Genomic DNA, 14,262 nt, shown 5'->3' on the forward strand with positions numbered 1-14,262 from the left:
TTATAGCCCTGATGAAGACCTGAAACTCAGGTCGAAACGTCGGCATAAAATAAATAAATATGGTTTTGTTTATTTATGTTGTTCTTTGCTGACCGCACCCTACCCCCCCCCAAAAAAAATTCTCCAATCATTAATTTACGGTCAACTATCTACACCTCATAAATTTAAACAATATGAAAAATCACCAAAATTCTAAGGGTAAAAATTAGTTACATCAATGAATAATTAGATTTATACATGTTTTTATTTTTTAATTAAAAAAATTATTTATACTTTATTATAGGAAGATAGTATGGGTGGCGGTCAATAAAGGTATCAAAATAGTAAAAGAAAACTATTTATTGTTAACCGACGTTTTGCCCCACTTTGCAGGGCTTCTTCAGAGCTAAATGAGAAAAATTTCTTAATAATAAATAATTTTCTTTTCCTATTTTGATACCTTTATTTACCGCCACCAGAACTATCTTCCTACAGTCTAGTCTACATCAAACAGTCAACTATCTTCTTTCAACATTTATACTTTATATTTTAATTTATTTCATTTAACATGCCTCTAATTCAGTTTCTTAAATAACAGGCTAATATTAGTTTATCTTATTAAATACTCAGCATTTTTTAGTTACACTAACCTATATATGAACTACATAGTAAGAGAAAGTATGGCAGTCTCGCAAAATTTCAAATTATAGTTCTCAATGGAAAAACACAGGTTCTCTGAGACCAAATAGCCAAGTCTCACAAAACGGTCAATGTCAGTGTGACTGTGGTTAACCTAGCTCAAAAACAAAAAGTCGTACGAAACTGAAATCCATATTTAAGGAGTGTATATGCCTGGGACATGAAATAAATCTTTTTTTCTAAAATTAACTGACTCGAAGTGTCACTTTATAAAATTGATTTTTCACATTTTCTATATCTCCCCCTAAATGGCTCGAATGATTTTGATTAAACTCAGAGAATCAATGAGAAATAAAGGGGTGATTACCAGATAGATCTTATCCTGTTTTTGTTCATAATCTGTGGTTTTTAGAATTTTTTTTAAATCACAAAAGTAGCATTTTGAAGTTACATGAGCCCAATAATCTATACGTAACTTGAGGACGTAAGTAGGTTAGTAAGTGAAAGTTGGGTGATACAAGCTCTCCACTAGATTTTTAAAATTCCCAACCTGTGGCGGTGTGGAGTGATACAGAGAAGTCATCCAAGTTGTATAGCCCTAAGTGTATTTATACAGTTCAAACCTAATGAAATGTATAAATAGAATTTCTTCAAAACTGAATACGAACTTGGTCTTTCAGAAAAATTTGATTTCTATCCACTGCCTGTCGTTGATCCATTGAAGCAACATAAATTATAAGTTATTTCAAGCAACTTCTTTATAACTCATCACCGCTTATGTGTTTTATAGGAGAAGTAGACGAGTCCATGTCTGATTTAAAACACATTATGAAGTAATATTTTCACAATTTTGATATTAACATTAAAATATTTGTTATCCTTTGACAAATTTCGCTGTTGTGACTGCACCTACAAATATTTGCGTGCTGAAACCAATAGAAGATGTAAAACAATTATATAGAGCAATATAGAAAATATCTCTCTCTATATCAGGCTGATAAGACATCCCACCGATGTTGCAAAAACATTTTTTTCTTTTAAGATACTTAATGTTCTACTTGAAATGAAATAATTAAATATTACATTAATTTAGGGAACTAGCAATTCATTTTCAGTCAAAATCATTTTTTTTTTTTTAATTTTGTATTAGAAGTATTCCATATTGATCATATAGACTGATATAACTATCCATATTGGGGTTCCATTTCAGATTTTCTTAAAGTTGCCCAACTTGCCCCAAAGTAACCCAAGTATACTTTGGATACTAATCTAATAAGATAATATAATAAAATAATAATCGGAAAAAATAAATAAATTTTTCTTTAAGTTATGCCTTTATAAGATTAAATTACAACAGTTACATACAAATCTGGATTGTCGTATTCACCAACTGATGTCTACTCATCATCTCATAGCAAGAATAAAATAAATAAATATTGCGAAAGCATATGGTAATAGTTATGCTAAAAGACAGACAGGTGGGTTCAATTCTCTTATGAGAATTTTTTTTTTTTTTTCCAACACCACAGGAAATAGACTATCAAGGCATTTTCCCTCTAGCAGCCCAATATAACTTTACCTTTGTCTTAAGTTGGTTTGTATCTCATTGGACGTTTTTTAGGCCTATACTCATTAAAATATGACCTCCATCCATGTCACCCATGTTGCATAAAGGGCATGTCAGTGAGTCTGTGATGCCTATCCGATGGAGGTGTTTTTGGAGATCAGGTCCTGTTACTTGAAGAGGAAGCGAGACACTCCCTCACCTTTCCTAAGATTACAAGGAATTCGTTCATCCTGTTTTAGTAGGGTCTCTCACTTCTTTCCTTCTGCTTGAACTTTGTGTCTAACATTTGTCCTGTCCTTATAGTAAGAACTTATAAGAACATATCATTTACTTTGTAATTTTTACACATTTTTAAACAAGAATTTACATTTGCACAAGACCAATTGAATAAATCTAGACATTCCCTAACTGTCTAAAGGGTAGGTAAACCCCTATGTACCTCAAGATAAACCCCCTATCTGCCAAAAAGGGAATCAATCCTTGTTAAAATTAATAAAAGGAAACATGGAGTAAAAATGTAAATAAATGAGAAGATGGTTGGGGGTGCGGTCAAACTGGGGTTTTGTTTATACTTTCTTTTATATTTTTTATTTTTCTTTACTTACTGTGGTTGTTATCTTGTTTTGTTTTTAGCCCTGAAGAAGGCTAGAAACTCTAGCCGAAACGTCCAGCACATTAAAATAAGTTAATCATACTTATTTGTGTTTTTCATTGATCGCACCCCCAACCATCTTCTCCTCATTTATCATCCACGGTCAACTATCTCTCATAATTATAAACTATTTATGTCTGTCAACACTATTTATGTATCCATAATGTTAGTTATTTTCTAATCATTCGATACATTCTTTTATTCATTGGTTTTATCTCGTTTTTTGTTCTCAGCTATGATGAAGGCTAGAAATTCAAGCCGAAACGTTGGCACTAAAAAATAAGGTTTCATTGTTTATTTGTCATCACCATCTTCTCATAAACAGCTTATTGCAAAGAGGATGAAATGCTGAACATTTTTAGTTTTCAAGATACTTTAATTTAAATGTCCAAAGATTAGTTTTCATTTCATTTTTAGTACTATCTTTTCCAATTTTCGCTTTTTAATCTCAGCGTAGTGTCAAGACACAATTTTGAACTATAGCACATTACAAAGAGGATGAAATGCTGAACTTTTCCTTCTTTTGTAGTATGCAATTCCAATTTTATGTACCAGGATATTTTATTTTAAAGGTTCAAAAATTAGTTTTCATTTCATTCCTGGTACTATCTTTTCCATTGTTCGCCTCTCAATCTCAGTGTATTTTTAATTTTTGAGGTATTTTAATGTAAATGTTTAACACATTAAACTTGGCCCCCATCACTATCACTACCTTTCCATTTCGAGCACTCCCTCATTTGACGAAATCAATTTACCACCGCATATTTTTTTCTACTTGCATTGTAGAACCTCAGTAAAGAAGTTTCACTTCAAAAGCAGTCTTTTAGTTCATGCTGTCCCACAAAATGAAAAACTTTGACCTCCAACCATGGTTAGGCTATATAGGATTCCAATGGGAGACTAGGCCGAAAGAAAAAAAAAAAAAAAAGTACCACCATAGTTGTTTATTAACAACATATAAGATATTCCTAACTTCTCTTTAGGACTGGAATTATCAGGATTAGTAATTCATAATCTGCAATTATTGGTTATCCTACAGCCTATGAGTTTAGATTATGGTGAACAGATAATTTGAAGCTGTGAGGTCAATCCTGTAGGTTTAGAAGCCTTCCTAGGGTACAACAAGCCTCATTCAAGAGGGTACCTTAATTTGGGGAAAAAAATGGTCGAGTGTGTTCTTGAACAAACCCCCTCCTTGAACAACCGTTGTTCAATAAATAGTACTGTTGCAGCAAACTAATAACCAGAGAACCAAAACTGCATTTGCAAAAAGTGTATAATCTTCATAATATCAATTAACTGTTAATTATAGTTTTCTTTTTTAAGTTAATCTATAATTTCTTTTCGTTTACTTGCAAATAATTGTTTTTACAGTTCAAAGATATACTATTCGTTTTGATTAGTATAACAATATTTATTTATTTTCTTGAGTTAATTCACCTCAACCTTCACAGTACATACTGTTAAGTACTGAACACATCACCTTTCATACATACTTTGTAGTGATTTTTTTTTTTTTTTTTTTAAGGTTAAAAAGAGGGAGGGCCACTGGATCACTAGATCTGGGATAATTTATTTTTTCTATTATCAGCCACGATTCAACTTGAGACCATGAGAGATTGTGGGGTACAATCAGCCTCTATAAATTACACAACAAGCATTTCAATGTGTTCAAGAAAAATCTAGCTGTAAAATATACACTATCCCCCTCTTTCAAGATTTAAAGAAAGAATTAGATTTCAGGACCCTTGTTCATTGATCACTGATACAATTTAATAGTTCATTGATATAGCTAATTTTTAACCTTGAGATTTTGGTAATTTTTTCATAATGTTTATATTTATTATTTATTTTATAAAAGGAAAATGGTCCAGTTATGGTCAAAATAATTTGAATAGTAAGTGAATAAACTATTTATTATGAGACAGCACTTCGATCAACTTTTCAGGGCTTCATCAAGGACTAAAAAAGAAACAAATAACGTAACGTAACAAAATAAGATAATAGATAACATGAAATAACAGTGAACTAAGGTATCACTAAAAATGATATAAAATATGTGAAAATTTATATAAAAATGAACAACGTCTATTACTACTTGTAAATTTAAATTTTATTTACTTTGTTCATTTTTATATAAATTTCCACATATTTTACATCATTCTAGCCTTCATTTTATCTCATTTTCTTTTTCATTTGTTACATTATTTTAGTTGTTGTTTCTTTTTTAGCCCTGATGAAGTCTAACAAAGCGGATCGAAACATTAGCTCATAATACATAGTTTATTTATTATTAAAGTTATTTTGGCTTCAACTAGACCATCTTCCTTTTATAAAATAAATAATAAATTCAAACGTTTGGAGAAGTTTGTCGGGGAGGGGAGGGGGGTGCGGTCAGCAAAGAACAACATAAATAAACAAAAACATATCTATTTTATGCCGATGTTTCGACCTGAGTTTCAGGTCTTCATCAGGGCTATAGAACAAAAGAGATAACAACAACATTTAGAGAAACATAAAATTGAAAAGGAATAGTATACAAACAAATTTGGAATTATACAAAATATTGAATTGAATCATAAATGATAAAAAAAATTGATAACTGACAATTAATTAGTAAAAAAAAATTAAATTGATTGATAATCGTGGTTTTTACTATTCAATTATCAGTTATCAATTTTTTATCATTTATGATTCAATTCAATATTTTGTATAATTCCAAATTTGTTTGTATACCATTCCTTTACAATTTTATGTCTCTCTAAATGTTGTTGTTATCTCTTTTGTTCTATAGCCCTGATGAAGACCTGAAACTCAGGTCGAAACGTCGGCATAAAATAAATAAATATGGTTTTGTTTATTTATGTTGTTCTTTGCTGACCGCACCCTACCCCCCCCCAAAAAAAATTCTCCAATCATTAATTTACGGTCAACTATCTACACCTCATAAATTTAAACAATATGAAAAATCACCAAAATTCTAAGGGTAAAAATTAGTTACATCAATGAATAATTAGATTTATACATGTTTTTATTTTTTAATTAAAAAAATTATTTATACTTTATTATAGGAAGATAGTATGGGTGGCGGTCAATAAAGGTATCAAAATAGTAAAAGAAAACTATTTATTGTTAACCGACGTTTTGCCCCACTTTGCAGGGCTTCTTCAGAGCTAAATGAGAAAAATTTCTTAATAATAAATAATTTTCTTTTCCTATTTTGATACCTTTATTTACCGCCACCAGAACTATCTTCCTACAGTCTAGTCTACATCAAACAGTCAACTATCTTCTTTCAACATTTATACTTTATATTTTAATTTATTTCATTTAACATGCCTCTAATTCAGTTTCTTAAATAACAGGCTAATATTAGTTTATCTTATTAAATACTCAGCATTTTTTAGTTACACTAACCTATATATGAACTACATAGTAAGAGAAAGTATGGCAGTCTCGCAAAATTTCAAATTATAGTTCTCAATGGAAAAACACAGGTTCTCTGAGACCAAATAGCCAAGTCTCACAAAACGGTCAATGTCAGTGTGACTGTGGTTAACCTAGCTCAAAAACAAAAAGTCGTACGAAACTGAAATCCATATTTAAGGAGTGTATATGCCTGGGACATGAAATAAATCTTTTTTTCTAAAATTAACTGACTCGAAGTGTCACTTTATAAAATTGATTTTTCACATTTTCTATATCTCCCCCTAAATGGCTCGAATGATTTTGATTAAACTCAGAGAATCAATGAGAAATAAAGGGGTGATTACCAGATAGATCTTATCCTGTTTTTGTTCATAATCTGTGGTTTTTAGAATTTTTTTTAAATCACAAAAGTAGCATTTTGAAGTTACATGAGCCCAATAATCTATACGTAACTTGAGGACGTAAGTAGGTTAGTAAGTGAAAGTTGGGTGATACAAGCTCTCCACTAGATTTTTAAAATTCCCAACCTGTGGCGGTGTGGAGTGATACAGAGAAGTCATCCAAGTTGTATAGCCCTAAGTGTATTTATACAGTTCAAACCTAATGAAATGTATAAATAGAATTTCTTCAAAACTGAATACGAACTTGGTCTTTCAGAAAAATTTGATTTCTATCCACTGCCTGTCGTTGATCCATTGAAGCAACATAAATTATAAGTTATTTCAAGCAACTTCTTTATAACTCATCACCGCTTATGTGTTTTATAGGAGAAGTAGACGAGTCCATGTCTGATTTAAAACACATTATGAAGTAATATTTTCACAATTTTGATATTAACATTAAAATATTTGTTATCCTTTGACAAATTTCGCTGTTGTGACTGCACCTACAAATATTTGCGTGCTGAAACCAATAGAAGATGTAAAACAATTATATAGAGCAATATAGAAAATATCTCTCTCTATATCAGGCTGATAAGACATCCCACCGATGTTGCAAAAACATTTTTTTCTTTTAAGATACTTAATGTTCTACTTGAAATGAAATAATTAAATATTACATTAATTTAGGGAACTAGCAATTCATTTTCAGTCAAAATCATTTTTTTTTTTTTAATTTTGTATTAGAAGTATTCCATATTGATCATATAGACTGATATAACTATCCATATTGGGGTTCCATTTCAGATTTTCTTAAAGTTGCCCAACTTGCCCCAAAGTAACCCAAGTATACTTTGGATACTAATCTAATAAGATAATATAATAAAATAATAATCGGAAAAAATAAATAAATTTTTCTTTAAGTTATGCCTTTATAAGATTAAATTACAACAGTTACATACAAATCTGGATTGTCGTATTCACCAACTGATGTCTACTCATCATCTCATAGCAAGAATAAAATAAATAAATATTGCGAAAGCATATGGTAATAGTTATGCTAAAAGACAGACAGGTGGGTTCAATTCTCTTATGAGAATTTTTTTTTTTTTTTCCAACACCACAGGAAATAGACTATCAAGGCATTTTCCCTCTAGCAGCCCAATATAACTTTACCTTTGTCTTAAGTTGGTTTGTATCTCATTGGACGTTTTTTAGGCCTATACTCATTAAAATATGACCTCCATCCATGTCACCCATGTTGCATAAAGGGCATGTCAGTGAGTCTGTGATGCCTATCCGATGGAGGTGTTTTTGGAGATCAGGTCCTGTTACTTGAAGAGGAAGCGAGACACTCCCTCACCTTTCCTAAGATTACAAGGAATTCGTTCATCCTGTTTTAGTAGGGTCTCTCACTTCTTTCCTTCTGCTTGAACTTTGTGTCTAACATTTGTCCTGTCCTTATAGTAAGAACTTATAAGAACATATCATTTACTTTGTAATTTTTACACATTTTTAAACAAGAATTTACATTTGCACAAGACCAATTGAATAAATCTAGACATTCCCTAACTGTCTAAAGGGTAGGTAAACCCCTATGTACCTCAAGATAAACCCCCTATCTGCCAAAAAGGGAATCAATCCTTGTTAAAATTAATAAAAGGAAACATGGAGTAAAAATGTAAATAAATGAGAAGATGGTTGGGGGTGCGGTCAAACTGGGGTTTTGTTTATACTTTCTTTTATATTTTTTATTTTTCTATACTTACTGTGGTTCTTATCTTGTATTGTTTTTAGCCCTAAAGAAGGCTAGAAACTCTAGCCGAAACGTCGGCACATTAAAATAAGTTAGTCATACTTATTTGTGTTTCATTGACCGCACCCCCAACCACCTTCTCCTCATTTATCATCCACGGTCAACTATCTCTCATAATTAATTAATTAAAAATGTAAATAATTTATATTAAACGATTTACACTGTCCATTCTTGATAAAAAAATTTATATATATTAAACTTAATGCAAACACTTATTAAAATTTACTTCTGAGAATAATTATGCAATAATAAACACACATATTCAGAAAAAAGAATGAACCATGAAATTCCCACTCTTAAAACATTGCAATTTTAACAAAAAAAAAGCAGATACTTAATTCACAAATCAAATCCCTGTAAGTCCTATCATGAAAAAATTTATTACAAATTAGACAATACTTTTGTCAATCCAGAAGGAAAATGTTATGTTAATTCATATGAACAAAAATAGTTGATCTTCATATATGCACAATAAATTCTACAAAAATTATCTCATAATTTTTATGTTTTAAAATTGTCTTATAATATTTATGTTTAGTCAAAATTAAACAGAAAGAATTTAATATCAGTAAATGTCAAAAATATTGATTTAATTAACTTTTTTTTAAATTACACGATAAGGAATCTATTAAAATATTGACATCCAACAGGTATTATGGACATCCAAAATTTAACAGAAAGGCTTTTCAACACTTGATTTCATAAGATTCTAAAAATGAGGGTCTGACCTTGAAATCTACTTTCTTGGGTTTGAGGAGAGTGAGTCTATAGTGAAATGGGAAGCTGTCTGTACAAAGTATAAAAATAAAATAACAACGAGGAAAAAAATACAAAAAATAAAATAAACATCAATTACAACATATATGAAAGGAATTCAATATGAAAATTAAACTAAAAAATAGTATGGTTATGATCACTTTTACTAAAAAAAAAAAATCAATTATTTTATTACACCTGTCAACTAATAAAATACAATAAAAAAAAATAATAATAAACATAAACCAAAACTCAAAATTCTGCTTAATATTCAAAATATTACATAAAAGAATGAAACAAGGTTTGGGAATACAACTAAAGGTGTATATCTCTTGAGATGTGTGATAAATAAAGCAAAATATATACGACTATATCCAATTTTTATAAAACAATCATTAGAAAGAAACTGTCTCAGAATAAAATTTTAAGTAACACAAATCCAAGCCAATTCTAAACCTCCAAAAAAACAGTTAACATTAGTGAAATAAACAATCAGACAATAATTAATCATGGTGATGAGTTAAATTAACAGTACTCCATAAAATCTATGGAAAATTTTTGTTAAAATGTGATAGTAAATAAAATTTCTTTTACTTGAGAAATCATTAATTAAAAGGTTAAGAACACTATCAATACACAAACAACAGAACTACAATCATTTGAGATAATACAACAAAAACTACTAAAATATAATATCAACACAACACAAGAAAGTACAAACAGACAATTCCAGAAACATATTAAGGCTCATTATGAAACAAAGGAAAAAAACAGTGAATTGTTACATCTATCAACAACAAAATTATGTGCAAAAAGTATCAACATCCTTCCATAGAGAACAGTTAAAAGACAATTACATAACCTATATAAAATTTGAAGTTCAACTCCATAGACTATATTGAATTGATAAGTTCACCAGAAGAAAAAACAAAAAGAGCAAATCCAGTCATTAAGCAAAAGTAAATTGTAGATAATTATTATGTGTATTCCATAATTTGAACAAGTAATCAAAGCTGACAAATTAAATCACACTTTTGAAAACAATCCAATTCAAAGCTATCAAAACCAAACTAAACAAGCAGCTCAAAGTTATATTTCAAATATAACCTGAAGATAATCTAAAGCAGAAACTATATACCTGTAAATATGAAAAAAAGAGATGTTTTTAAAATTTTCCACTGATTAAATAACTTAATTAGTTAGACTTATCAAGTAAGGAATGGATTTATGATTAAAATGGGACAATTAATCTATACTATCTATGATCATGGTGTTTAAACTTCATTTGATAGCAAAAAATACTATTTAGATTATAAATAATTGACAAACCATTAAAAATGTTAAAGTAAATCACTACCTAAACAAAGTAATATTGAAAGCATTACCTTACTAAAAATGGAACACAGCCTTCAGTTCTTGTAACCATTTGAAAAATTTTGTGAAGCACAAGTTTGGGTAAATGATTCCCCCAACCACTTTGCACCTCTGGCTCTTCATATTCTTCTTCATATCTTTCTGTCTCTTTTTGTCTCCGTTTCCGATTTTTCTGGGGCACTTCAGTCACAGATTTTCTTATTTTTAAAATAATGCCGTTTTGTTCAGGTGAAATTTGAGAATGATACGTAGCAACAGTTGTATGTCTTTTCTTTTCAGTGGTTCTTTTCTTTCGACCTCGTTTCTTTTGTGTTTCTAAAGTCTCAAAATTCCCTACATTTTTACTGCCACTTGGACTATCACTGGTCCCTTCACTCGGAGAACACATAGTTTCTGAGCTAACACAGTCACTACTCACAGTTCTTTCACTAGCACTAGCAGTTGTGAAACCAGCCGGGCTTGCACCCACGAAGCCAGCAGGGGACCAACAGTCCCCGTTGGTAACAGGAACTGTTTCCATTTCGGTAGGGTAGACATGATCCTGCGGTTGGTTCAAACAATGTTCATGTGGAAGAATTAATCCTGGGTCATGAGGCAAACTGAGGCCACCATCATGAGGAAGAGAAAGTACATCTTCATGAGGAAGGCCTAGTGGATCCACATTGGAAATTGGAGTTGGGTAGTGGATTTGCCCATTGTTCCATGAGATCTGTGGAATGGGTGGCGGTTGGGTAGGAAGAAGAGGCGGAACACTAAGTGGCATAGGCTCCAAGATGAAATCCTTAAGGCAGTCCGAGTCGGCACCAAGCCGAGCAAACAAGTCATCGTGGTCAAAGCAACCGTTCCTATCATCCATCATCTATGTTTCATTCCCACTCATTGTTTGTTTACTACACGACAATACACTATCTGAATTTTGAGGTTTAATTGCAACCTTAACAGTTACCTAAAACAGAAAAATGGGTATAATTAATAAACAAGAATAAAGATAACTCAAAAGAAAATGTAAACAAAAGCTATTCAACAAACAAACCCATAAATAGAAGATAAGTCATTAATAACACTACATATAGGTTAGATACACTATATAACACAATTTCTAATAATATTAAGTTAATCTATCTCTGTTTGCATAAATCAAGGTGAACAAAGCACAGGGAGAAAAGATTTTCACTGAAATTCTTTCACTTTCAACTCTTAATAGCGTAACCTATTTATCACTTCTTTATAGTAATAGTTGACAAAACCGAGTAAACATCACATTAAATGTAGAAACTGCCCTTAATAATCGACTAAAAAGTTATCTCAAAGCAAGTTGTAAACCATAGAAGTTAGAAACTACATTTCTGATTCTTGACAATTAAGGATAAAGATACGAAGTTGTTGAGTTGATGTGACAGTTTAAGGTTGGACCGAATAACCCTTTTGGTGATGGCAGATAAGAACTTTTTAGTCATTATAGTGCAACTTTTTAACTACTATTCAATCTGTACACTTACATTTTTAGTCACTTTATACATTTCAAAATATTTACTGCGAGACCGTGCCACTGACCTTCGATCAACAAACAGCACAACAGGAAACATATGCGGCTTTTAAAGCACACCACTACCAACATATCAACTAAAAATGAGAACATATATCAAATTAAATTCCCCATCTCCCCTAAAGATAATCCTTTCATCTTTAATATTAATTAATATACATTTAAACAAATTAAATTATAGCTTAAAATTAAAGCTAATAATATTAATTTAAATCTAAATATAATCTAATTAGTAATATTATAATTTGAAAGTTATTAATGTTGAATGTTAAAGGTTACGGCGGTCATATTATGGATTTGATTATACTTAAATGATTTATTAGTTTCATGTTAGTTGTAAATATTATCGAATTTCATTACAAAGATGGTTTATAGCTCGTGCATTTTGCCTCCAATAATTTCAAAAAATTTAAAAGAAATAATAGGTACATTTTGACCGCTATGTTGCTTATCTGAAGCTACTGAAACATTTTAACGACAGTTAGTTCAAATATGAACTGTCTCCGAACTGTTACATTTTACAAACAGGTCATGCATCATATCATAATTAGATTAATTTAAATCTTGTACAAAAAATTTGTGTAATATTTAAATATCTTCCTCGTTATTTATATTGGTTCTTAAAACTCACCGTATGGTCTCATTCCCAACCAAGTAGATTCACCCTGACCTAAATTTGGACTTTTTATGAAATTGAAAAATTTATGATTCCCATGCATAATTATGCCAATACAATGAGAATTGTTTAGTTTTTACTGTTCTGAATTAGAGATAGTGTTCTGTTTTTAACTTATCTTTAAGAATTTATATATGTATATATAGTTGACCGTAAAAATTGATATATAAGAAGTTGGTCAGGGTTGCGGTCAAAAGTGAAACAAAAATAATATATTAATTATTATATAACTAATAGGAAAATAAATAGTTGTAAGCTATTTTTGTTTCACTTTTGACCGCAACCCTGACCATCTTCTTATATATTTATATTTTTATGTTTTCTAGCCAATCTAAATGTTTTAACACTTGTTATAAGAGTATTTCTTATAATTTTAACTATTTTTGAGAACTGAATTTTAATCACAGAACATGTCATTCCTATTTTGATTCATATCTTGAATTTCCGGCAGCCTTTTCTGTCTCTCTGTTTTAAATTTATTTTTTATCTGTATTAATATTTTATTTACTTTATTATGAATGATGGAAAATCACCAATACATGAAAATTCTTCCTTTGTTGTACACCCTTTTAAGGTTCTATTAATATGATCATACCTATTAATAGACTTGTGTTCTATAGCTTTGATTTGAAATTTGTAATTTTTACCCAGATTATTGTCAATTAATTAGGACAGTAGTTAAATTTATGTATATATTTATTAACATAAAATTTCAGGAGATCAAACTGAAAACATTACTCATTGCTATTTCATTGTGGTGAAAAGTTAAATTCTTGAACTTTGAACAAACTGAATGTATAAATTAAGTTGTATATTATTCAGTTCAGTTTTAATGTCACTTGAATAATTTTTTTTAACTAAGAATTAATGATGATAATCTATAGCAAAGTACATAGTACAAGAGCCCGGGTGAAAAAAATCAGTTATTTCACCCCAATTTTTAATTACTTTAATGAATACTATCTAGAAATACTTGTTAAGATTGATGAGTCTGCCAAGACTTTGCACTATTATACTCAGTACAGTTAGGGGAAATAAAAAACGGGGGCTGTTACAAAACATTAAAAAAAGAATTAATTTTTCATTCACAGCTCCATATCTTTAAAACTACCAGCAACACTGGAAAACCTAATAGAACATCATTTAAGTAAATTTAATAAAATATGAGCCCTAATTGAGCTATTTACGTTCAAGAGTTCCCGAGATAGATTCTTAAAAAGCAACATTTCATTAAAAATGCACTAAAAAATCAGTAGTTAATGAATTTATTTTGAAAAATCTATATCTCAGGAACCATTTGACGCACAGATGTCTATTAGCACTCAAATTAAAGCTAATTTAATGTACTGTAAAATAATTTATAATGTTTATCTTCGTAGAAGCAGTAGTTTTCATTAAAAAAATGCACAAAATATTGTTTTCTATTGGTTTGGACCAAATGTTTTATT

At 30.0% G+C, this 14,262-nt stretch overlaps 1 protein-coding gene and 1 long non-coding RNA gene across 3 annotated transcripts in view; one reads left to right on the forward strand and one right to left on the reverse strand.

The window, feature by feature from the left end:
* Fbl6 (F-box and leucine-rich repeat protein 6) overlaps positions 1-12,185 on the reverse strand; it is a 49,526-nt gene extending 37,341 nt beyond the window's left edge. Inside the window, exons 1-2 of one of the 2 annotated variants that reach the window (XM_067048274.1) lie at positions 12,092-12,185; positions 10,604-11,538 (exon numbers count right to left, since the gene is read on the reverse strand). In XM_067048274.1, coding sequence (XP_066904375.1) covers positions 10,604-11,451 — 848 coding nt within the window. In that variant the 5' untranslated portion in view covers positions 11,452-11,538; positions 12,092-12,185. Of the gene's footprint in view, positions 1-10,603; positions 11,539-11,625; positions 11,750-12,091 lie in introns of those variants that run through there. The other variant, XM_067048275.1, reaches the window with a different exon arrangement.
* Positions 12,186-12,607: 422 nt separating this feature from the next.
* The window catches only part of LOC136795976 (uncharacterized), a 33,870-nt gene continuing 32,215 nt past the window's right edge, over positions 12,608-14,262 (forward strand). The window contains exon 1 of the long non-coding RNA XR_010843671.1: positions 12,608-12,666. This is a non-coding gene — a long non-coding RNA (uncharacterized lncRNA). The remainder of the gene's footprint in view (positions 12,667-14,262) is intronic.

This window comes from Halyomorpha halys, unplaced genomic scaffold (assembly GCF_000696795.3).
Source record: "Halyomorpha halys isolate HHAL.00 unplaced genomic scaffold, Hhal_1.1 Scaffold745.1, whole genome shotgun sequence".
NCBI classification, from domain to species: domain Eukaryota; kingdom Metazoa; phylum Arthropoda; class Insecta; order Hemiptera; family Pentatomidae; genus Halyomorpha; species Halyomorpha halys.